The sequence below is a fragment of the Oryx dammah genome, unplaced genomic scaffold, assembly GCF_014754425.2.
Source record: "Oryx dammah isolate SB20612 unplaced genomic scaffold, SCBI_Odam_1.1 HiC_scaffold_3, whole genome shotgun sequence".
Taxonomy (NCBI): domain Eukaryota; kingdom Metazoa; phylum Chordata; class Mammalia; order Artiodactyla; family Bovidae; genus Oryx; species Oryx dammah.
The window spans coordinates 110,120,488-110,145,966 of record NW_024070187.1 but is presented as its reverse complement, the minus strand read 5'-3'; the positions used below and the strand labels follow the sequence as shown (position 1 = coordinate 110,145,966).

General features: G+C 43.7%; 1 protein-coding gene across 1 annotated transcript in view; it reads left to right on the top strand.

Annotated features, from left to right (window-relative positions):
- TAPT1 (transmembrane anterior posterior transformation 1) overlaps positions 1-24,746 on the top strand; it is a 62,715-nt gene extending 37,969 nt beyond the window's left edge. The window contains exons 4-14 of the mRNA XM_040237565.1: positions 3,816-3,978; positions 6,704-6,839; positions 8,651-8,748; positions 8,936-9,005; positions 12,907-12,987; positions 14,291-14,400; positions 15,948-16,007; positions 16,527-16,595; positions 19,582-19,658; positions 21,451-21,611; positions 23,748-24,746. Coding sequence (XP_040093499.1) covers positions 3,816-3,978; positions 6,704-6,839; positions 8,651-8,748; positions 8,936-9,005; positions 12,907-12,987; positions 14,291-14,400; positions 15,948-16,007; positions 16,527-16,595; positions 19,582-19,658; positions 21,451-21,611; positions 23,748-23,965 — 1,243 coding nt within the window. The 3' untranslated portion in view covers positions 23,966-24,746. The remainder of the gene's footprint in view (positions 1-3,815; positions 3,979-6,703; positions 6,840-8,650; positions 8,749-8,935; positions 9,006-12,906; positions 12,988-14,290; positions 14,401-15,947; positions 16,008-16,526; positions 16,596-19,581; positions 19,659-21,450; positions 21,612-23,747) is intronic.
- The last annotated feature ends 733 nt before the right edge of the window (positions 24,747-25,479 follow it).

Genomic DNA, 25,479 nt, shown 5'->3' with positions numbered 1-25,479 from the left:
TTCAAAGCTGATTGGCAGGGCTGGTGGATAAGCTTCCTTTGGAGTTGGAAACGCCTATCACAGTCATCCACAAGTGTCCTGGCAGAGCAGGAAACAAACATTGGAGCTGGCTTGGGTTGTTTCCACCAGGAGAACTTACTCTGAGGTTCAGTCTCACTTCAGAGAGGTTGTGAGGCCACCTTAGATTTTTTTTTTCTTCAGTTGTTGCAGCTTTCCTTTTTCATTTGTAGGGACATTTATATGATAGCAAGATCCTTTGTTTCTGAACAGTTCTGCTTCTTTTATTTTTTATTTGAATAAATCTCTCTAATTTTTAAAATCAGTCATCTCCATAGCAACCAGTTATGATGTAAGCAATGGAACATTTCCACCAAAGCAGAGAGTGCACAGAAAGCAGCAGATCCAGTGGAAACAGCCCCTTTTCCCCCCTCTCTTTTTAGAAACAAAGAGCAAAAATTGTAGCTATATTTGGTATTTAGCCCAATCTTTTCCAAATGAGATGACAGTACAGTGATAAATTATACAGTATTAAATTAGGCTGAAAGATCAAACATGCTGAGTTGCTGATTCCTGTGAGTTTACAAAGTTCTTTTAAAGAAACGTCTAGGATAGTAGGCGGGAGTGAGAAATTGCCTTCTAGAGCCAGAGGCCAAGAGTCGGGTCCTGGCTCCGCCACTTGTTATTTCCGAACTGCAGCTGCAGTCACGTTCCTGATATCCTTTGGGAAATTAGGATGGTGGTGGTCCCTTCCACATAGGATCTCATAAGGTTACTGTGGAAACTGAACGAGAGAACATACGAAGTGCCTGCAGCCTGCCACACAGGGCCTGGGGATTGTAGCGTGTTTCTACAGTGCTTCTGCATTTTCCCAACCTGGTTTAATCCTAGGCAACATAAAACTAAGTTAAAGTTGTTTATGCTAGATTTTGAACTTAGTATCGTCTTGGTTTAAACAGTGTGGTATTATGTTATTTGAGATTATAGCTTTTCAATGTTTGGTTCAGTTCAGTCACGTCCAACTCTTTGCAACCCCATGGACTGAAGCCTGCCAGGCTCCTCCATTCATGGAATTCTCCAGACAAGAATGCTGCAGTGGGTTGCCATGCCCTCCTCCAGGGGATCTGCCTGACCCAGGGATCGAACCCAGGTTTCCCGCATTGCAGGCAGACTCTTTCCATCTGAGCCACCAGGGAAGCCTGTTCCTTCTTAGAGAATATACTATCTCATTGTTCCATTGTTGTAAATGTTTATAAAGAGACACAATTGAACATATATGTGTTAAAAGTCCCTTCATCTCTTAAAGAGCTTTGGCTGAGACCAGTTAACTGAGTAGATGCCATTCTAGTCCTAAAAGCTCTACAGATTTCTGCTATAATTAGTTACCTAAAGCCTTTGGGTAATTAATGCAGATTCACTAATGCCATCCTGCATTTCATTCCTGTCATTTTCTTTCATTCATGAAGCATGGCCTCCAGCGCTTAAACGGAAGGCCCCGGCCGCGGGTGATGTGTGCGTTTCAGTGTGTGCCCATCTGTGCCTGCACGTCTGCGGGGACATGGGCGGGTGCTCCCGGCCGACGCTGCCGTCTGTGCCCCGGCCGTCTCGGGGGTACAGACAGTCCAGGAGCTGGAGTGTCCGCACGTCTCCTTTTCTCATTGTTTGCATTAGAACTGTTTACCTCCGGCTCTTGACAAATACTTATCTCGGCGTGGGGGGAGGGGGGCAGCGAATTCCCTTGAGAGTTGCACAGCCCTTGGCAGAGTTCTGTGCTCTGGGCTCAGTGTCCGAACTAAGACATAGCTCACTCCTGATTTCATGGGGATAAACAGGGCCGCGTCTGTGGGGAGGAAGAAGAGCACTGGAGACAGAAAGGGACAGAGAAGTGATGGTGGAGATATATCAGCCTTGTCCTGGAGGCAGTTTTCCCCAAGATTTGAACTTTCACTGCTGAGAAGAACTCCCCTCGCTCTCTTGTGCCTGTCTCAAGGCCCGGGGTGTGACCTGGACCGTCCTGACCTGTCTGCATCTAAGCTCATTGGTTCAGCCCAGGGTCATCCGCTGCTGGCCCTCCCTGGACGCAGTCTTCGTGGAGTCTGCCTCTTTTGGGGGCATCTGTCGGGCTCCATGTTCTCTCTGTGATGAGACTGAAAGCCGTGCCCAGGGCACGTCGCTGAGGTCCTGCGTGCCTCACCGTCACCTTACAGCGCTCTGGCAGCGGTTTCCCGTCCTTGCTGAACCCAACAGGGGTCTTTGCAAGAAAAGCGCCCCTGATCTGACTGTGTCCAAGGGCTCGGCAGGAGCTCAGGGAGTAGGTAGCCAGGGAACAGCCAGTAAGTGAAAGCCCAAGATGCCGGCGGCCCCTGGAAAGGGAGCTCACCCCTTAATAGGAGCCAAAGCGCCATCACGGCAGCAAAAGTGAAGAGGCTCTGCGTCTCCTGATGCAGACTTCAGGCTTTCTGTTGATCGCACAGTATGAAAAAGCTGCCAAGGCAGGGGGCTGAGCGTTTTCCATCTTGAGGAGTCGCCTGCAGTGGACTGAGAGAAAACACCTTCCGTTCCAGTCACAGGAACTTTATGTGTCGTGATAGACATCTTAATTTCTTCTTTTGTAATGTATTTTTCCCTGTATCTTAGGAATACATTTCCATTCACAATTTAGGTTTAGCTCTTTGTACTCTGACCTCGGAAGTAAGGAATGATTCTGCTTATATTAATTAGGGGAAAACGCCATCATCAGCACTTGAGCCCCTGAGGGTTGGGGTACCAGCCCCATGCGCACTGTAGAGCCTGCCATATCCATGGTCCCTCTGTATCCAGGACTCCTCTCTATCTGTGCTTCCTCATCCGTGGACTCAACCAACCGTAGGTCACGTAGTGCTGAAGTAACGTATTTATTGAAAAAAATCCATGTATAAGTGGACCCGTACAGTTCAAACCCATGTTATTCAAGGGGCAACTGTATTTCCAACTCATGTTGCAGAGGCCTAATGTTTGTAATATAACAACCATCCTACAAACTAGTAAGAAGAAGATACGAGGAGAGAATTCACAGAAAGTATAGATAAATATATAAAGAATATGTCAGTGTTTTAGTGAGAGAAATCAACAGTGAAACTGCTGGATTGGATTTCTCACCAGTGGCATTAGCCCGTGTCCCTGCATGGATGCACGTGAGCTTCCAGGTGTCTGGTGCAAGTGTAAATTGGTACAACTCCTGCAGAGGGCAGCACAGGTATTACCAGAAGGACAAGTGAACGTAAATAACGTGAGATTCCAGTTTTAAGATTTTTTATCCTATGGATGTGTTTTCACTTAATGAGGTATGACATGTACCTTATTTACATCATGGTTTATAGTGGCAAAAGCCTGGAAATCTGTCGGTATTGTTAAATTATGATACATCCACGCAGTGGAACACCGTGCTGTCTATAAGAACTGATAATGGAAAATAGCGTAGAACGCTATCCCTGTGTCAGAAGCGCCGCACCGGTGGGTCCCGGGATCCTGATGAGCTGGGAGGCCTGTGTCCTCATTGTGGAAACCCATTGCTTCCAGGCGCTCGGCCAGCAGCCACCTGCCCTCTGGCCGCTCGCTAAGGTTCCCACTTCCTCTCATTGTAATTCTGGTCTAGTATCTTTATCTTCTCTACGTGGGCAGGAAATTTGCTACTGTTGAGTAGTCAGCATAACTTTCCTCATTAACTTGAAGTTTTTGTTGGCTGTTCCCTTTGTTTGCCACTGCCTCTCCCGTAAAGATGATTTATTCAAGAGCACGGAAGGTGAGACTCACGGTCTGTTACTTCTCATCTGTTTCAGGGACAGACGTGTGCTTCAGCCCGCCCAGGTGTGTGACGTCCTGAAGGGGGTCATCTTGGTCATCTGCTATTTCATGACGCACTATGTGGACTACTCCATGATGTATCACCTGATCCGGGGGCAGTCGGTCATCAAGCTGTACATTATCTACAACATGCTCGAGGTAGGCCCGGCCCACGGCGCCCGGCAGCCCGCACGGGACACCCTTCCGCCGGCTCTGCCAGCGGCGCCTCCAGCCTCGGCTTCATACCGTCAGGGGTGGCCTTGTGAGAACGCACATTCTGATTTAGAATCCCTCTAACAAGGTGGTGCCTGTGCGTCGCAGGACACACTGGGGGCAGCTGGTCCGCAGGGCATCATGTGTCCTCCGGTGGGGAGGAGAGCGACCGGCCGTCTAGACCTTTTGGAGTCAGTGCCCCCTTGAGAGTGTAAACTGTCAGATGACAGGGGAGTATTTTCTCGATTCATTGGAAACCAGTGTGTGCTTTCTGTTAGAACTTTAAATCTTATGAAGCGATTTTTAGGATTATGTGTTTATTGGCTGTAGTAGATTTATATTTTAAATTGCTTTTAAATTTTCACACAGAACAAGTAAACGATTTCCCAGTTTCTCCAAGTATTTAACAGTTTTAATACAATATGTCTTCAAAGTACACTACACTTTAAAGTAGTCATCCTGTGAAAATCGGCATTTATGTAAAAAATAAACAGTTACACAAAGTGCACAATAAAAAACCACTTTCCTTTTAGGCAGAATCTTAAGTTTTTTTAAAATAGTAAACTAACCTGGGTTATATCATTAACCTTCAAGATTCAGTTTGTACTTTTCTGTACTACTATTTGGGGACACCAGTAAGGTCTCCCTGTCTCTTAGATTCAGTTCAGTTCAGTCACTCAGTCATGTCCGACTCTTTGCGACCCCATGGACTGCAGCATGTCAGGCTTCCCTGTCCATCACCAACTCCAGCACCTACTCAAACTCAAGTCCATCAAGTTGATGAGGCCATCCTCCTCTGTCATCCCCTTCTCCCACCTTCAATCTTTCCCAGCATCAGGGTCTTTTCCAGTGAGTCAGTTCTTCACATCAGGTGGCCAGAGTATTGGAGTTTCAGCTTTAGCATCAGTCCTTCCAATGAACACCTAGGACTGATCTCCTTTAGAAGGGGCTGGTTGGATCTCCTTGCAGTCCAAGGGGCTCTCAGGAGTCTTCTCCAACACCACAGTTCAGAAGCATCAATTCTTTGGTATCCAGCTCTTTGTAGTCCGACTCTCACATCTGTATGTGACTACTGGAAAAACCATAGCTTTGACTAGACGGACCTTTGTGGGCAAAGTCATGTCTGCAGTGGGTTTTCCTGACATGTGGTGGACACCTGGGGTGATGGGGGACTGCTGGCCCCTCTGCTATGCCACTGCCTGGGTGTGATAGGTGGGGACTTCCCGTCTCTTCACAAAACCACACACTCTAGCCATCCTGGTTGCTCCTAAATTCATTGACTGAGATGTGTTGGAACCACACCCCAGCTTCCTGGTGCGGGCTCGTTGCCGCACGCCTGCTTTGCCAGGTCAGGTGAGACGTGACAGTGGGTTTTGCTGGGTTTGTGAAGCAGAGTAGCTGTCCGTGCGCTCCCCTCCCTCCCATCAAAGAAAAGCCCAGGCCTCCTGTCCCCTCTGGCCATGTGGGTAGCTCTCCTTGTCAAGTCCCACTGCCTCCTCCCTGGGGGGATTGCAGCTGACCAGGCTTCTCCCTCCCCCCAGAACTTAAGATAGGTGCCTCCTGTTGTACAGCACCGCCCACAAGGTGCTGCTGTTGCTGTTACCAGGAAGTAGGCCAAGCAGGAGGATCCCTGAATTGCTGGTCCCGGTGGTTTAAATACTCACTCACTCTGTAGACTACAGTTAGTTGATGATGTAGTTTAAGCGCAGTGGAACAGAGTCCAAGCTCTAGTCTAGAGATAACTCCCTCCAATCCTGGTTATCCTGCACATGCATCCAGCTGTTGAGTGACTCTGCTCTTCAGCTTGTCGTCTGTGAGATGGAGATATTAGGAGAATTACAAGGTTTCCATGAGACAGCAAATAGAAGGAGCTTAGCACAAGGCAGGCGTGTGGTGGGAGCTCCCTCAATGGTGGCTATCATTTCTTCATTTGGCAAATGTTTAATCAACACTTCCTGGATGCTGAGATCCCAAAAGAGCCTGAGGTGGACAAGCCTAGTCCCCTGGCTAATATTCCACAGGTGGGAGAGAGGCAGTGATAAATACCATGATGAAGAGGAACAGGATGATGCTTTAGAGACCACAGGAGCCACCAAAGGTTGGATAGGCCAGGAACGTCCTGTCTCAGAATGTGATATTCCAACTGAATCCTGAATGATAGCCCTCCTTTTTTTCTTTTTTATATGCTTCTCTTTATTTATTGGACTACATTCATGGAGATGAGTACTTGAAAATGTCTTCCAGGAATAAATTTGCTTATTATATTCTTATATGGTAAACTTCAAACAAATCACAGCTATTGTTACTTACCAATATTAGGTATGAGGAGAATGGGTCAAATGATATATTTGTCCTTAAAAGTTTGAGTCCTGAATTTAAATTCAAAGAGTTAAAGCCAGAAGAACTATGATTTTGATGTGTCATCTGCCTTTTATTTTTATGACTAAGATTTTCCTTGTTACAAACATGGCTAGTTAGACAAATTCTAATTCAATTATTACAACACTTGGGCGCTCCACATGTGTCAGAGAATAAGAAAATGTGAACAATTAAGTAAACAAAGATCCTGTCTATTTTGGCGCTTATCTCCTCTGGTGTTTGCGTTACCTCTGAATTTTAATAAGATGTACCGATGGCATAGTAAACGCGCTTCCTTAATTTTTCTCTTTAGGTAGCAGATCGCCTGTTTTCCTCATTTGGGCAAGATATATTAGACGCTCTGTACTGGACAGCAACAGAGCCCAAGGAGCGGAGGAGGGCCCACATCGGGGTGGCTCCCCACTTCTTCATGGCAGTCCTCTATGTCTGTATCCTTTCAGGCTGCTTGGAGATGCGCATTTTACATCATCCTGTTCACTTAGCTATTTCTCAGACTTAGAGAGGGGTGTGTGTGTGTGTGTGTGTGTCCTAAAGATTAATGTGAAATGTCTACTTTCTTTTGAGGAATTGGTTATAACAGTCTACTTAGTCCTTGAATAACACAGGGACTAATCCAAGCATGGGGCTTCATCTGGTTGCTCAGTGGTAAAGAATCCACCCACCAGAAGACAAAGAAGACGCAGGTCTGATCCCTGAGTTAGGAAGATCCCCTGGAGAAGGAAATGGCACCCCACTCCAGTACTCCTACCTGGGAATTCCCATGGACAGTGGAGCCTGGTGGGCTACAGTCCATAGGGTTGCAAAGAGTCAGACACAACTTAGCAGCTAAATAGCAGCAGCAGCAATCCAGGTGTCAGTTATAACCAGTCTCTGTATCCGAGGGTTCAGCCAACAACAGCCCATTTAATACTGTAGTATTTTACTGTTTAAAATTACATGTGTGTAAGTGGACCCATGCAGTTGAAACCCATGTTGCTCAGGGGTCAACTCTAACTGTAAATTAAAGAGTCATGTGTGCATGCCCCTTTAAACTGCTAGAAACTGGTTCTAAGGAAGGATTTTAGAATAAACGGGTAGTTATATTTATACATACTTCAGATTTATATAGATCTATATAGCTTTTTCATACTTAAGTTAGAATTTTATAAAGTTGCCCTTAAACCTATGAATTCTTTGTTATAACCTTCAGCTGAGAATGTATGCAGTTCTTCAGTAAAAAAATAAATGAAAAATAAAATGTATACAGTTCATCTAGAAGTAAAATTTGAAATTAGCTGGGGAGGAATTCTAGAGGTTTTCTTCCCCCCGCCCCCCACCTCCATCTAAAAGCTTTTCTTTTGGAGAATAAATATTTTACTGTGTAACACAGTGTGCACACATGTGTATACTGCGCGTGCCTGTGTGCTTACATACATGTGCGTACTCACACTCGCTTCCTATGGGAGCAGGGCGGGTTCACAGGAATGTGTCGTGTGGTTTTGTTTTGTCCTGTCTTTGAAAGCACAATGCTTAAAAGAATTGGGTTGACATCTGGGAAGTTAAGGGACTGTATGGGGAAAATGCCTGTGGCGAGTAAAAGCTTGTTTCAGACACAGTGGAGTAAAAAGTTACTGTTCTAATTTAAGCTCTTCCATGGAATTTAAGCTCTTCCACAGGCGATATAATTCTGCAGCTCATGAATGTCTTCAGAACTGGCATCTGAAGAAGAATCTTAATTACCAGACATTTCTGACTCCTGCATTCCCCATCCCCTGATGAAAACCAGAGAGGAAAATCAGTTCCAGCCTGACTCTCACTTTATGTTCTTGTCTGTTTTAGGATGTAAATTATCTGAATTCACAAGGTATATATCTAAGTCTCTTCTTTCAGGATTTACCCTCATGTATTCCATTATTTAATAAACTTTTCTGAGATCCCGTTTCCCAAGCATCGTGCCCAATGCCAAAGCTCCAGAAAGAACAAGACGGCTGTCCTCCAGAACTCACCGTCTAAGCCGTTGGATCGTTTCTGCTTTTGTTTGTTCTGTAGTTTGTTTCATAGGTTTCCTATCCCATCAAGTTTGTATCAACTATAGCTAATAGGGAAATTACACAGATAATCAAGTACTTATGTAAGGCATGATCTAGAAAGCATAGTCATAGTTTTCCCCATGTGAAACCTCTGAGATTTTAATAACATATCTGTTAATATAAACTGGAACCAGAATTCAGTTTTTCCCTTGACGTCACTTAACTGCTAGTTTTGCACGCCATCCTTATAATGGTTCAAGCAACAACTCTCAACGTGGCTTTTAACTCACACAACAAGTCCCTGCTTACTATCATGATGTCTAATAATGTAAGTATGAGATTTTATTTTACATTTTTGAGGTTGTATGGGTACATTAACAGCAGTATTCTAGATGGGACAAAATTGTTTTTTTTTTTCTTAATTGTTATTTATTCTCTGGGAAGTTTAATATATAGCATGTCACTTTTTTAAACTGTGGTAATAATAAAGATGACTTTTGTGTTTTCTCTTTCAGTTTGTCGAAATTAAAGGAAGTGTTTTCAAGAAGTTCGAAAAGAACAATCTTTTTCAAATGTCAAATAGCGGTAGGTACAATCAGATTCTACTTGAAGCTTTATGTAGAGTTACTGTGTAATTCATTCTGAAACTCTTAATGTCACATTTCCAACAGGCCACTGTTTCTTTGACTTAAAGCTGTGTTTTCTCTTAACTCTCTCAACATCTTTACCATGTTTTTTGTATTTTGGTTATTGTGATCTTGAGGATGTTTAATATAATAAATAATTACAGGCATTTGTATAGTACTTTACCATACTTTCATACAATGGTATAGTATGGTACTACACTTTACCATGCTATAGCACAAAGTGCTATACAAATGCCCATAATTACTTATTATCTTATCTTTCTAACTCATAAATTTCTTGGAAGCTGCTGACATGACTCCATTTTACAGATGTGTAAACTGAAATACAGAGAAAATGATCTGACTTGCTCAAGGTCACCCACTTAGCCACTGAGAGAAGAATTGTGGTGACACACCTCAGATAGGTCTCAGCTTTCTCAGTTATGACTTACTGCCTCCTTCCTAATTCTATAGAGTGTGAGGGCACAAAATTAATCCCAGAAACATTATCTTAACATAGTTGTCATAATCAGAACAGCAGTGTCTTGGTTCTCAAGGTGTGGCCCACGGATCCCTGGACAAGATTCTATGAAGTCAAGACTGTTCTTGTGAAGATGTTATTTATCTCATTCACCATGTTGCTATCTGCACCATGGTGGCAAATGGGGGTGAGAAAGCCAAGGAGAGACCACCAGGTGCCCACTGGAATGTCCGGTCCAGTGGCTGCCGGCACGCGTCAGTGACGCTGAGGCGCGCCCGGCACTGAGGGCCAGTGTGCAAGGCTGCAGCTGCTCCGGGAACCCTTAGGGGCTTCCTCCAGCCTTACACGGTCACCTGCCCTGTCGCCCAGCAGCAGGAACATGGTTTCACAAGAGGACTTATATGAGAATGGTTATGGCAGCCTTATTCACAGGCCCAAATTAGAAACAACCCAGACCCTCCTGTTCAGAGGGAAGCAGATACATAAGTGCCAGTAGACCTACACTGCGAACACTGCTCAGCATTAGAACTACTGTATTTTCGACTGTATAGAGGAATCTCAAAAGCTCTATGCTGAGTGAAAAGAGGCCAGACATAAATAAGTACATGCTGTGTGATTTCATATTTATGAGGTTTGTGATCAGACAGAATTTATGATAGTGGAAGTCAAACAGTGATTGCTTATGGGGGTGGGGATTGGCTAGGAGGGTGTGAGGAAACACTGCAGTGTTGAAACTGTTCATGTTTTAGCTACGGGAGTGGTGGCGGAGCTCATGCGTCCATCAGAACCCATCAAATTCTTCATTTGAAACTTCCACGTGTATAAATTTTGCCTCTGTGTTAGGCAAGGAAAGGAATAGCATGTGAAAATATTGAAGCAGAGGAACATTTGGAATTATAGGAGATTTGATAACTAGGCAGCGAACAAAAAAACTCATGAGAAACGTTAGGCCGATCTGTGGAGCAGTGATAAAACCTTGGACCTGAAAGCTGTGAGAGGCAGTATGTGCTTGTGTCTTTCTGTGCAGTGATACTCTTCCCAACGTATGCTGCCAGTCTCTGTGAATTTGAAATGGGAGAGGAAGGGAAGAGACAGGAGGGAAGCTGAGATAGGATTTCTTCTTCTATGGAGGCAACTATAAGACTTTCACTTGTAGCAGAAATCATGCTGTTTTTACTTAATAGCCTGATTTGAGTAGGCACTCTCCGTAGAGCTGTAAATTAGGCATGCAGGTCTTTTTAAAGTTTTAACAGTTTTTAATCTTTATTGTGTGGAGGAGATTGTGAACAATTTTCAACCTTATCACCAATATGTTGAGATAATTCATGTCCCCTTTCCTTTTAGAAACAAGTCCCCAGAATTATAACCTCTTAGCTTAGAAAAATTAGAAATTTAGTATTTCCATTTTAAGAAAGCTCTGAAAACAATGGCATATTGATGAAGCAATGCATGTGAGTTTACAAGAAATTCAAGAGTATATTATGGCTTAAAATGGTTAGTAATCAACATGAAAAGTCTTGCTTTTTGTTAGAGGTAGAATAGCTTATGTTACAGTGCAGTGTGGTCTGCCTTGTACCGCCTTCTATCTCCCTTCAAGTTTTACAAGAAATTAATTTTACCTTCTGCTAAGTCACTTCAGTCATGTCCGACTCTGTGCGACCCCATAGACAGCAGCCCACCAGCCTCCTCCGTCCATGGGATTTTCCAGGCAAGAGTACTGGAGTGGGGTACCATTGCCTTCTCCGAATTTTATCTAAAGTAGCCTTAAAACCCATTCCCACATAAGGAAAAGAAAAATGTCTCCTAGAGAGAGATGCCATGTAGGTGGGACCAAATTCAGTACCTTGCGTGAGTTTAATGTTGAAAACCTGGTTTGGAAACTTTAGAGCAACTTTATATCTTTCATTTTATTGCCTGACTGTATTTTTCTTTCGGGGAATTGTCCGAGGACACATGAAATAGAGTTTACTTAATAAAACACAACTTTTTAACTTTTGGTCCTTTCTTGCACTTCATGTCAGTGTAAGCCCAAGCTGCGTATGGAATCTAGGCCTTTTTGACTTGGGTTCTTAAAATGAAGAGTTTTACATAGTTTGTAACCCACTGACACTGTGAACTATACATTCAGAAAGATCCTGCAGGCGTTACATTGGTGTGAAATAAGGTTCCAGCTCAGGGTTATTCTGTTTAAGTCTCTTAACATAAGCCTGTGTACTTGCATTCATTTGAATAACTGTTGGAAACAAAATAGTCAGTTCACATTTTAAATGTGATTGTAAATATGTTAAAGTATATCGCTGTTAGTGGTAACTTAGAAAAAGGAGATTAATAATTTGAATATCAAAAATACTTTTAAAGTATTAATCACCAGTGTTTTTAAGAGTTGACTCATTGGAAAAGACTGATGCTGGGAGGGATTGGGGGCAGGAGGAGAAGGGGACAACAGAGGATGAGGTGGCTGGATGGCATTACTGACTTGATGGACATGAGTCTGAGTGACCTCCGGGAGTTGGTGATGGACAGGGAGGCCTGGCGTGCTGCGATTCATGGAGTCGCAAAGAGTCGGACACGACTGAGCGAGTGAACTGAACTGAACTGAATAACAATTAAGAGAAAACATTCCCATTTTGGTAGAAGTTTCACTTTTTAACTAATGTAAGAGTTCACCCCAAGTCAGAGATTTATTTCATTCCATTTCCTGATAACATAGTATCTTAGATGCTGATAAGAAGATAACAGCTTAAAAAGTGAAATGTATTAACTAGCCCTTAGCAGGAATTTAGTTCTTTGCTTTTATTAAATTCATTCAGACTAAGCTCAGAATACTTAGTAATTAAGGTGAATATCATCATGAAACCTAATTTTTGGCTTATCTTATTCCCCTAAGTTCCCTTAGTAATGCTGTTGGCTTTATTAGCTAGCTAAAGGAGTCATCCAGTTGGTTCTTGTATTCCAGACCAGAAATACTTACCAGATCGGAAGCAGTCTGGAAAGCAGGGGTTTTATGTTACCCAAAGTCTTGTATTTTACTCTCTGCTTCTATTTTTTTCTTCTTTTGTAAAATAAAAGCAGTTTCCTTATGTCCTCAAAGACCATTGGAGGAATTTAACTGAGTCTGACCGGATTGATGCTTTGAACAGTTTTTGAGGTTTGTAGAGAACTGGCATTTCTGTACTAGGATTATGTTGGTGAAAGAAGTAAATGGCTTGCCAGTGTAGCGCCACCCTATAAATAAAATATTTATCTCACAGACATTTACACTGTAATATAATTTCATCATATTCTGACTTAAAAGAAAATTATTTTGAATACATACTGTAGTAGTATTATATTATTTATATACACTCTACTATTTTTTTATGTTAAACTTTTTTTTCAGATATTAAGGAACGATTCACAAATTATGTGCTTTTGCTAATAGTATGTCTGAGAAACATGGAGCAGTTTTCTTGGAATCCAGGTAAGGAAGTCTTAACAATTATGATGCCTTTCAATTTTACTCTTGAGCGAAAAATCATTCTCTGCCATGGGATAAAATGAGTACGCAGAAAGGTGCAGAAAACTCCAGAAGCCTTTAGCTGGTCCACTCTTCACATGGAGGATGGGTTGCCTGTGCTCACTATGGGGTGGTGGGAGCTATACCCCCCGCAGTAGTCTTTGGCCCAGCATGGCGCCAGTGGTAAAGAACCTGCCTGCCAATTTAGGAGACGCAGGTTCGATTCCTGCGGGCGGAAGATCCCCTGGAGTAGGAAATGGCAGCCCACTCCAGTGTTCTTGCCTGGAGAATCCCATGGACAGAGGAGCCTGGCGGGCCACAGTCCATGGGGTCGCAAAGTCGCACACGGTTCCCACGGGCCACGTGGCGCCGCACACCCATTGGCCCTGCTGAGCACTGCAGCGTAGACATTTTTCTCTCTCGCAGAGGAGGAAACTTGAACTTATTAATAGACCATTTGCAGCGTCAGGTAGCCAGTCAGTGGCGGAGCTAGGTGTTGAAAGAGGTCGAGGTGCCCTGGCTGAAGCTGAGCACCATGTGAGACCTGCCAAGACCTCCTTCCTGGTCAGCAGGCGGAGCCCCAGCCCTGTGCCCTCCACCCGCCCTGCCAGCTGCCTCAGGGCAGGATTGCCCCAGGTCCCTGCCAGCATTTCTGATCTTCTTCCTGTTCTGTCCCCCTCATATATCCTCCTTCAAGGCCTAAGCAGGTTATCCTGTTGTTTGCATTTGTTAATCAGGCACTTGGTACTGAGTTGACGTTTTAATAAATATGGTAAAGGTGAGCAAATCTGGTAGGTTACCTCTGTATGATGGTGAAATAAAGGATGGATCAGTATCGTTGAACCTTAGTGATCAAAGAGAAAAAAACGGTCCAGTTGACTTTAGCACCGTGTCCTCCTGGTTACCCACTGTCACACCGAGGCAGCCCCAGAGACTTAGACGGAGCCTCCTCACTCACCATCCCACAGCGTCCTGTGCCTCTCCCCAAGGAGAAGCCGGGCTCCGCTAACCCCGGTGCCCCCTCAAGGCTTCCTCTGTACCAAGCTCGGAGTAAGCACTTGTTGAATGACTTAGCCTTTATCCTGATAAGATATGACTCTTCCTGAGAATTAATTCTATGCCGGTTCTCTCTCCATGATCACTTGTTGAAAATGTTCTAGTTTTGCCCTGTGGAGAGTGTACATTTCTCTGGTAGCCTGTGATAGGATGTTATGGATTCTGTTCATATTACAAGATGTAATTGTCTCTTTTCTCCCCTACTTTATAGATCATCTCTGGGTGTTATTTCCAGATGTCTGTATGGTGGTCGCATCAGAAATTGCTGTGGATATTGTAAAACATGCTTTTATCACAAAGTTCAATGACATCACAGCAGATGTATGTATTTTAATAGGCAATTCAATGTTTGGTGTTGACTTCTGATTAAGTATCATAAGGTTGTAGGATAGCAAGTTAAATTTACTGAATTTATCAATAGGATAGAAAAGAACTACATTTTTAAAGTTAGAATTATAATTTTAAATTTCTAAAAATGATTCTGCTGCCAAAAGTACATTATTTCAATATTAAACAGTTCTGCTTCTGTACATTTGTATAGAAGTATAGACTGAAATGGCAACCCACTCCAGTATTCTTGCCTGGAGAATCCCATGAGCGGAGGAGCCTGGTGGGCTACAGTCCACGGGGTCGCAAAGAGTCGGACGCGACTGAGCAACTTCACTCACCCACTCATAGACTGATCAGTAGTTGAGATCAGGGTGTCACTAAAACCATTATAAACTGTTAATACCATCATAACCTGTCTTGGTAAACTTTTAAAAGTCACATTGTTCCTATTTAAAATATTAGATACCAAAACTTCTCTCTTTGACTAGATTGTTTAGTATTTTATATTTTAAAGTTGATTTTCCTTTCTCCTGTGATTATTAATAGGTTTTTGGTAAGTCTTAGAAGACAAACACCTTATATTTTTCTACTGAAAACATTTGTTGGAACTTTGAGCGATGTTACAACAGGTATTTTTTAGCATTTCCAAAAATAGAAATGTGGCTATAGGCTTTATATAAACAAAATGAAGCCTACTCACTGAGCCGTCCCACCAGTCGAGTTTTCAAGAGCAATGCTCATTCCTCCCCCAGGCCCAAAATGAATGGTAATTTACCAGTATCTCAATCTGGTTTGGGTCGTGCATGCTTATTGTCATATTTTAAAAGGCAAAGACTTAAAATGCAGTGCAGTTGCAGCTGCTACAATTGGTGATGGGATTATGGCATTCTGAATGTTTTAATATCCTTGAATAACAGATGATCATGCAGTTGCTGGCAAAGGCCGGATACAACAATTTCACCTTTTACTCTCTCAGCTTCCTCAAAACAGGAATCCCTTTTCATGGGACATTTTCTCAGCAACCCAGGTCAAAACTAATAGCCTTCATTCAAATATTTAGTGTGTTTTGTAGTGGAAATGACAGTTTACAAGTGCCTTCAGGACTACTGTATTCTCCAACTCAGCTTAATATCAGACTCAGCATTCGCTCTTCTGAGAAGAAATCATTATCATTAGATGTACAGTAGTAATTTTTAAAACTGTTCATTTAATTTAAATTTTCAGAATTATTTTCCGCACCTTGCACTACTTAAAATAGCCACTCTTCCTAAAAGTCTAAACTCTCAACGACCTTAATCATTGAATATTTATCCCTCTTTAAAGGAAACCTTTAAAAGACCTTGAACCTATCAAGGGGAACTGAGGCTCTTTTTCACTCTTATTGTAGGTGAACAAATAGGGAAAAACTACCCAGAGGTCACTTGGTTGTTAGCACCTCCTTCCTGGCTAGATACTGAACATTTTATCCACAAGGTAAATCTTTCCATGTTCTGTATTTGCACTGTATTACTTAATACTTGATTCTTATTTGTTTTTAGGTCTACAGTGAATATAGAGCCAGCCTTGCTTTTGACCTTGTTAGCAGTCGACAGAAAAATGTAAGCATTATATATATAAAAGGCATAATCTGAAGTTAACTGAACAATGGTTTAATTAATAATTTTTTGAATAATAGTTTAATGTAGCATGGGATATTACGGAAAAGCTAGATAAACTGCCTTATTTCTGTTCTTGACACTAAATGTTTACAAAATAATAAAAATAATGCTAATACTTATTACATAGTGTATGATTTCTACAGCATTGTAACAGTTATACAACTTTGTATTTTAAACTTCTTATGAACATTTAGATCACTCCATTGTTTCACTAAATTTCAGTATAGGTACTAGGGTATCTTCTTACTCACAGTCTCACCTGTTTAGAATATTTGCTGGTGATGAGTGAATTGTACATTTTTTTTTTAAGTCTGAAACATTTCTTATTTTAATTAAGATAACAATAAGAAACATTACATGTGAGCACAGACAACATTCCTGTACCTGACTTTTCTGATGAATTCTGCCTTTTAAGTGCTTATTAAATCCCATAAATCCCTTTCTCCTCTCTCTGTCCAGGCGTATACTGATTATAGTGACTCCGTGGCCCGGAGGATGGGGTTCATTCCTCTCCCACTAGCTGTTTTAGTAAGTCCATACACTTTTTATGATGAGATGACCGTCATTAAAGAATATGAATAAATGGATTAACAATCAGTTTGTTCTAAAATGACTTGATAGTAAAATTAAAGGTCCATGACTTAGAAGGAAATTTTGTTTTAAATTATAATATTTCCCTTTTGGATTTTGAGCCATTTAATGGATAAAAGATGTTAAGGCATATTTTACATGATAGCTTTTCTAACAGTGAGAATATTCATTTTTGCTTATTCATTTGGCAGTGATTTTTCTTTTTGAATGGAAATACCTAGTGATAGGCATTGAGTGGCGACTGTAACACACACTGGTGGAAGTGTAAGTTGATCCAACATTTCTAAAGAGCCCGGTGACAGTATTATGCTTTGATGAAGTAAGTCCAGTTCTAGGACTTTCTCCTAAGAAAACAGTCATGAAAGTCGAATGGTGATTTATAGGAAAGGCTGTGCACTGCGGTAGCATTTACAGTAGTGAAAATTTGGCAACAGACGAAATAGATTAAATGAACACAATATGCTCAAATGAAAACCTATTCTGTATTCATTATAAGTACTACTTCTTAAACTTTCTTCCAAAGTTTTTACAAGGGAATTTTCTGCTGTTATACACAGGAAATATCATATATATTTTTAAATAATGGCACTGAAACTTAATCAAAAACATTAGTCATCAACTTCTGATATTTTAATGAAGTGCTCAGAACAGCCTTGCAATAGTTACTGTAATATTTAATTAGGGCTCTAATAATTAAGAAGATTTTGCTGGCTGCACTTATATTTGATTGCATTCCTTTTTGGCTAACTATTCTCACGTCAAAACAAATGCAGCTGTCTTTTCATTGAAGGACATCTGAAGTTTTCCAAAGACGCAAAGTCTCATGGAAATTAAGAGATGTATAAAGAAGTTTTGGTCATACTAACTGTATTTTTTACCAGCTTGCCTAACTTTTTTTTAGAGGATGAATGATATGTTATTTTAAGCTTCAGCAGGACTCCCCAGATAAGCACATCCTAAATGTTTTCAGTTGTGTTAGTAGCTTGTTTTTATTATATACAAATATGGCTTTCTTTTGCTTAGTGAAAGGAACTCCTAGAATTTTGGAAAAACAGAAAATTCTGAAGAGTGAAATTATTTGTTAATGGTTTAAGAGATTGATAAAATAGAATTTAAGATTTTTTCTATGTTTTCTGCAACTGGAAAAAGGATACATACAGTGTGAGAATAAACCTAGGCTGCCATTTTTTTTTTATAAGGATTAGTTAAGTGGTTGGATTAAAATGTGGCCCTGCTTTGCCAAATAATAATTTGTCTAGTAATTTATTTACCAAAAAATTCTGATCATAATTAGTATGAATTTTTTAAATTAATATCTTTAGATTTTTCATTAATCTTTTTTATTTTTTAAGTGAGTCTTTATGGTTGTTATACCAGAAGATTTAAGTTTAGTTAATACTTGACTAGCAGAACACTTCTGGGGAATCTCTGTAGTTTTAAAGGGGATTATGAAGCTACATGCAGACCCAGGGGATTTTCTTCTGCAGTGTTTTTCTCACTGAACTCCAGAGTGACAGCAGCGCTTTGGCAGAAATCTCGGGCCCCTGAGGAATAAACTGAGGCCTCGGTAACCAAGCCAATTCCTGCATTAAGGCCAAGAGTAGCAGTGTTTCCTTGTAAATGTTACTTTAAGTCCTAGAATGAGTTCGTATCCAAGAAAAGTAAATCATATTAAGGTCTCAAGGAAATTAGACTTGGGACATATGTATCTTAAAGTTACCTAATAATATACTGGGTAAAAATGAAGTCATTGAAACCTCCATTTGCTTTTCATATTTTTGAACAAAATTCTAGAACCGTATTACTTTCCATCACAAACGTTTGGTGACAGGTCACTTCCCCATTGCATACTGAGCCAGTTGTTTTATTAAATATGTGTGGCAGCTCATTCTGTCTAGCTCCTCCCAGTTGGTCTTTTACTTAAAGCATTTTTTAAATGTCGCTTGAAATGTTCTTGTGTTATTTATTTAATTGAGACTCTTCCATTTGAGGATGGCATTACTGGATGAGGTTAGGTATTTTCTCTGATTCTGTTTTCACCTAGTGGTCCCCACATACCGTAATATATGGATGCATTAAGCTGACCCTATAACATGTGTAAATGCTTTTCAGTGACAGATCCCATCAGATTTATTCAGCAAATGTCTAGAGGTAGTGCTGTTACTCTTATGTTTCTGTGAGATAAGTAAGAAAATAGAAGATCCCCTGGAGGAGGGCATGGCAGCCCACTCCAGTATTCTTGCCTGGAGAGTCCCATGAACAGAGGAGCCTGGCAGGCTACAGTCCATAGCGTGCAAAGAGTCAGACATGACTGAAGCAACTTAGCAACCGTAACTCTCCAAAAGAGAAATTTTCTGGCCTTTAAGTAATTAGTTTCATAATAGTATTTAGTTTTGTTAAACAGTACACACCTCTTAAGGGTTCCCTTTTCTCTCTCCCTCAACAAGTCCTTGGGGTTCTTAGAGAGTCAAAGAACAGAAAAAGCAGGAATGAGGGAAATGCCCACCAAATGCTTCCAGCCCTGGTGGGGATGCATGCAGCAAGATGAATCCGTTTATATTTTCCAGAATAACTTTTATTTTTAAAGTTAACTAATTTGCATCTCTGTTAAGTACAGGTAAACATGTTAGTCACGAGCTGGGAGCAGTGTCTGACTTTAGAGTCAGCGGTTGAATTTGGCATTAGCGGGCATTTTAGATTTGCCCAAAGAGTCTAAATCTACCATAAAAGGTTCCGCAAGCAGCCAGGTTCTGATGTGAATCGACACGTCCTAGAGCTGCTTTCTTGGGTTCTGACAGAGGCCACAGGAAGGTGCCCAGGGTGTTGGAGTCGGCGTGGAGAAGCCTCCTTTTAAATACTAACTGGTAACTCTGGTTGTGTGCTCTGTTTTTGTGATTTGTTGTTTCGGTGTGTCTCTGGCTAGCTCATCAGAGTGGTAACAAGTTCAATTAAGGTGCAAGGAATCCTGTCTTATGCCTGCGTCATCCTCTTCTATTTGGGGTAAGATTCACTGTTCTTTAATATGTTTTTGGTTGTACAGTAAAGTGTGAATGCAAAGGGCTTCCCAGGTGGCGCTGGTGGTAAAGAACCTGCCTGCCAGTGCAGGAGACGTAAAGTGATGCGGGTTTGACCCCTGAGTCGGGAAGATTTCCCTGGAGGAGGGCAGGATCCACTGCAGTGTTCTTGCCTGGAGAATCCCAAGGACAGAGGAGCCTGGCGGGCCACAGTCCTTAGGGTCGCACAGAGTCGGACACGACTGAAGTGCCTTCACACACACACACACACACACACACACACAAATGCACAGTGTAGTGGAAGTTAACAGCAACCAGGTCACAGCTGTCCTGGGATCGCCCTTGACAGCATGTATCCCCAGATGTATTTGTGACTTAGTTAAATTCTGGCTAAATTAAATATGCTGTTGGGCAAAAGTATTGATGGCACTTTAGATTGTGTCTTAATCTTTTAATGAAATCACTTACTTATAGTCCTCCTTATTTAAGGCTTAAGTTTCACCCATGTTTTCTTTTATGATAAAATTTGCCGTTACAATCAGATGTTGTTCTGTGTTTTAAAAAATGTTTTTTTCTACTATGTTTGCCACACTAATTATTAAGCACACTCTAGGCCTTGTCAGACAGTAAAGAATCTGCCTGCAGTACACGAGATAATAATGGGTTCGATCCCTGGGTTGGGAAGATACCCTGAAGAAGGAAATGGCAACCCACTCCAGTATTCTTGCCTGGGAAATCCCATGGGCAGAGAAGCTACAGTCCATGGGATCACAAAGAGTCGGACACCACTGAGCACACGTGCTTGCACACACACACACACACACACACACAGAAACACACATATCAGTGTGAAGAGTTTTGTTCTGTTTTTGTTTTTTCAGAATTTTTGCCAGATTTATTTCAAATGCCTAAAAATATTATGTACCTTTTGGCCCAGAAATCCCACTTCTGTAACAATAGAAGCCGCATGTTAGAAGTACCCTAAGTAACCAGAAATTGAAGGCTTTGGGGGGCTCTATTATATGATGGCCAGCACAGTGAAGCTTTGCGAGCCCGCCACGGTCAGCTCACTGAGGACCACTGCCGGGTCGGGAGAATGTTCCGGATGTACTGTCATTTACAACAGTGGTGGTCATACAGCAGAACTGGTTGGCATTTCTGTGTGCCCAGCACTGTTCCGAGCATCTTACCGAAATCACCCCTTTGTGGATTAACTCGTTAGGAAATTCACTGAGATCCACACAGTCCTGAGCAATGGAGTCAGGACTTGAACCCACATGCTCAGCCCCCAGAGTCTCTCCTCTGGCTGTGAGCTCCAATCCCCTACTGCCTTCTTAAAGACACCCCATTTCTGGAGAGCAAGAGGCACAAATAGATGTCTGTTCAGAGCACAGGTGACTGCAGGTTCATATGCCAGATGTCGCGGTGGTCTGCACTGCAGTGTGGCACTATAAGCTTTTGTTGTTGGTTTTCATCTGCGTTTGCTAAAATGTCTTTGTTTTGTAGTAAGATAATACATGTTAGACAGTTTAGCACCAGGTAAGACTTCTAAGTATAATTTGTTCTTATAATGAAGACCAAGGAGTTTTTTCAAAAATGCTTCCCTGGGGTAAAGAAGCCTCCAGAAACTCAGGGTTTGCACGAGGAACTGGTCCTGTGGCGCCCGGGTGGTCCTCCGTCCCCGCAGCTCCCCTCTTCACTGGCCGAGCTGGGGGCGGCTGGCCCCCACGTGCAAAGACGGACCCCAGCAGCGTGTGGTGGTTTCTTCCCGGTTTTAGGTTGATCTCCCTGAAAGTCCTGAACAGCATTGTCCTGCTGGGGAAATCCTGCCAGTATGTGAAGGAGGCCAAAATGGAAGAGAAGTTGTTTAACCCTCCTGCGGCCAGCGCTCCCGGCAAACCGTCCAGTAAATCACAAAACAAGTGTAAACCCTCCCAAGGTGGGTTTGGCTTTCTGTTCATCACCTCTGTGAATTGTTACCTAAAGAATCAGTTGTCTGAACTCTCCATGATAAAAAAAATCACTGTTGAGCAGCACTTTCAAGACCAGATTTTGCTTTGCTCAGCTGTGGATTTTTAGTGTTTATGTTGAGATCTCATCGCAGGCACCCCTGGGGAAGCCTTTTTCTGTTTGTGCCTTGTTTAGTAGATGATCATTGGGCGCCTGGTACCTGGCGGGTCGAGGGACAGCTGGGCCGCAGACGAGATGGTCTGGGGGAGAGCGGGTGGACGTGCACCGAGTCGTCAGGGAAAGCGAAGTGGGCTGGCAGGAGGACACGTGGGGTGGGGACTCCCCAGCTGTGAGGGGCTGGGGTGTGGGCTACACGTGCAGAGGCCTCGAGCAGCGGCAGCAAGAGCCAAGGAGGCCAGAGGGCCCCGACCCCGGGGGAGAGGAACTGGGGGTGGGGGTTGCTGAGAGCTCCAACCTCAGGGAAGAGGGTCAAGGGGGGCCGAGAGCCCCGACCCTGGGGGAGAGGAACTGTGGGGTCCAAGAGCCCTGACCCCGGAGGAGAGGGACTGAGTGGGAGAGGAGGGGTTGGCGAGAGGCCGCCCAGGGCTCCTGCGGCTCTTGTGAGCACCTCGGCTTCTGCCATGTGGGAAGGGGCCGTTGGAGAGAGGGGGGCCGGGATACAGGGTCACTCTTAGTCTCTGTGGGAAATAGACTCGGGAAGGTGAGCCCAGGAGTGGAGGCCGGCAGGGAAATGCCCGGCTTGGCACACAGGTCACCGTGGGAGCGGCGGGGGACCAGATTCTGGGCGCATCTCCAGGAGCACAGTGCTTGCTGGTGAGGTCATGCCCTGGAGAGAGCAGTTAAGGATGGTCCCAGGATTTCTGGCCTGGAAGATTTGCAGGAAGGACTAGGGCTTAATTGTTGTCAGTGGATGGCAGTTCCACGTCCACATGATTATTTATTCAGATGACTTTTAGTTTAAACAGTTTACTCTTCCGTGCCTGTGCCAGGCAGTATGTGAGACACTGGAGCTACAGAGGTAAATAAATCAAGCTTTGGGACCTCACAGACTGACAAGAGGAGACAGCAAAAGTGGCTGATCCAGATCGGAGAGCAGTGGGGCTCTAGAGGGGACGGGAGAGGGGTCCTTCCTGGAGCTGGTGAGGCCTGAACTGAATCCCAAAGTGGCTGATCCAGATCGGAGAGCAGTAGGGCTCTAGAGGGGATGGGAGAGGGGTCCTTCCTGAAGCTGGTGAGGCCTGAACTGAATCCCAAAGCTCAAGAAGGAGTAGGACCTGGTGCAGGCGGGGCTCGTCAGGAAGGGGACCTGCGGGGGTCCACAGTGAGGCGGCAGAGCAGAGACCCAGGGTCAGTGCTCGAGCGCGGCATGTGCCTGCGAAGGGGCAGGGGGTGAACCCGCGGGTGAGGCTGAGACAGGGCAGAGGGGTGCCGAGTGGGGCGCCGTGCTCCTTTCTGCATCGCAGCCCTGTGTGTGTCAGCGCCCGTCTGATCCTCCGTCTTAACCAGGCACCGTTTGAGGAGTGTCATTCTTACCCCGATGATGACGCTGCTCAGGTAAGGGCTGCATGTATGATTCAGAGATTGGTGGGTCCAGGCCCCCAGACTGGATTCCCTTGGCCATTTGGGGTTTCGTTCGTTCGTGTGTTTTTAATCTCCGATCTGAACTTCCTGGAGGTAAAAGGCCGACTCTAACCACCGTGACCACACACGGCAGAGTGCTCTTGAGTCCACTCAGCCCTGCTGCCCCGGGTGGGAGTCGGTGCTAGTGTTTCCGGTTGGCAGTGGTCTTCCTGGGACCTGCTTGTGCAGGAAGGCGGCGGTGAGACAGGAGCTCTGATTGTCCCCACGTCCGCTGACAGTGACGGTCCACAGCACACTGTCACATACGATTCTGGATGAGAAGATGGAAATAGTATAGCCTCTTGAGTTTCATTATAAGCTATAGGGTTTATACAGCATGCTGTTAATATTAGGCTATGATTTGCTTTATCTGAAAGCACAGACAGTCGACACTTTTTTTCAGTCCCACTGTATTGGAAAGCTTGTGGTTATAGTAGTCTGGCGGGACACCCTTTTCTAATTTAACAGATCTGTTTTTCCACAGAAGAAACCCTGTCTGCCTCGGTCACCAGCCAGCCCTCTCATCAGAAGGAAAATGCGATCCCGCTGCTCGTCACAAGCAGCTCTGATCAGCTTCTGACCACCCCGGATGGCGACGAGAAGGACATAACACAGGAGAACTCGGAACTGAAACACAGGTCCTCAAAGAAAGATCTGTTGGAGATAGACAGGTTCACAATTTGTGGAAACCGAATTGACTGAATTCCGCAGCTCCGGGTGCCAAAGACGCAGTCCTGGGGCCCCAGAGGCGGTGCCCCCCAGACGGACAGATGCTGAAGATGGCACTTAAATATTTATTTAAGAACTTAACTTATTGACAGAAAGCAAATCTTAGTGTCCTTCTCCCGGTGACGTGGTCTGGCTGAAAGTCAGTTCACACAGGGCAGCCAGCAGCAACCTCCAGCCTCGAGCCCTTGGACAGATGGATGGCTCAGGAAGGGTCCCTCCTGCTTGGGGAAGCCACAGAGTCACCCTGGGCCCCGCAGGAGCGACCCCACCACCCCCTCCGCTCGTCACTCTGTGCTTCCAGAGGGTGGAATTCCACCTCGAGTCCTTCTCAGCGTCAGGATGTGCTGGAGACGGTGGAGCTCTCACACGACGCTCCATTTCCAGCCTCATTCTGTTCCCACAGTTTTCAAACTTCATCTGCCAAAGCATTAAAAAAAAAAAAAAGATAACGATAATTAAACTTAAGATAAATGTTCTTACCACCAGAATACTCTTCGAAGATGTATCTGAATTAATCAGAATAAAAAGCTACCTTAAATGAGACATGATGGATAGTAGCATTTTATAGAGGGAAAGAAAAAAAAACCCTTAAGCCAGTTTATTTAAAAAATATGAATGAATGAAGGTTTGCATCACTGAGAAAATGTTTCCTAATTTTTCAATTTTACTCTTCACAGCCAAATGTGAGCTGTGTATTGTGTAATTGCAGTGGATAAAATAGGAATTCCCCGACAGAAAGGCACTTTTTATACTGGTAAAAGCAGAGCAGTGTTCATTTTCAGGTAGAGTTAACTGGTTTCCCTTTCAAATTGATTGCCTCCTAAGTTGTTATCTTTAAAAGGGTTTGGTGTTAAACAGGCTGAGGAACCATCAGAGGACAAAATTCAAACCTGTCAACTTCAACTGGGTTTTTCAAGTCCCAGTTTTAAAGTCAGTCTTGTGTGGGTGGGGCATCGTTTTGCTCGGGCTCCTAGAAAGAGCTAGGTCTGCCCATCTGTCTGTGCGCCTGCACGTGGCCCGGGTCTGTGCTCTGGGGAGATGGGCCCTCGGGTGCACTGGTCTGCCTGTCTGTCTGTCTGTGCGCCCGCACCTGGTCTGGGTCTGTGCCTTGGGGGGAGGTGGGTGCTCGGATGCGTATGTGCCAGGGTGGGCAGGCTGTGTGGGGAGAAGGAAAGGAGACGTTTGGGGCGTGTGAGTGGTCGTCTGGGTGTGGACAGGGGCTTGTGTGGGGAGCAGCCAAACGGTGCTTCTTGGCTTTGTTTGAGATCAAGATTCCATTTCTGCTTAATTACCAGTCCATGGCCCACATCACAGGACAAGTTCTTTTCCACCACATTTTATCTTGAGGAGCCTTTCTGCATTTTTATAAAGATTTTCCAGGGTCTGATTTCAGAATGTCCAGATGTTGCCGTTAGCTGTTAACTTCCTTTGAGGTTTTCATCTGAAGCTCAGCCCTTGTGCTGATATTCCCCGCATGTGATACCGCA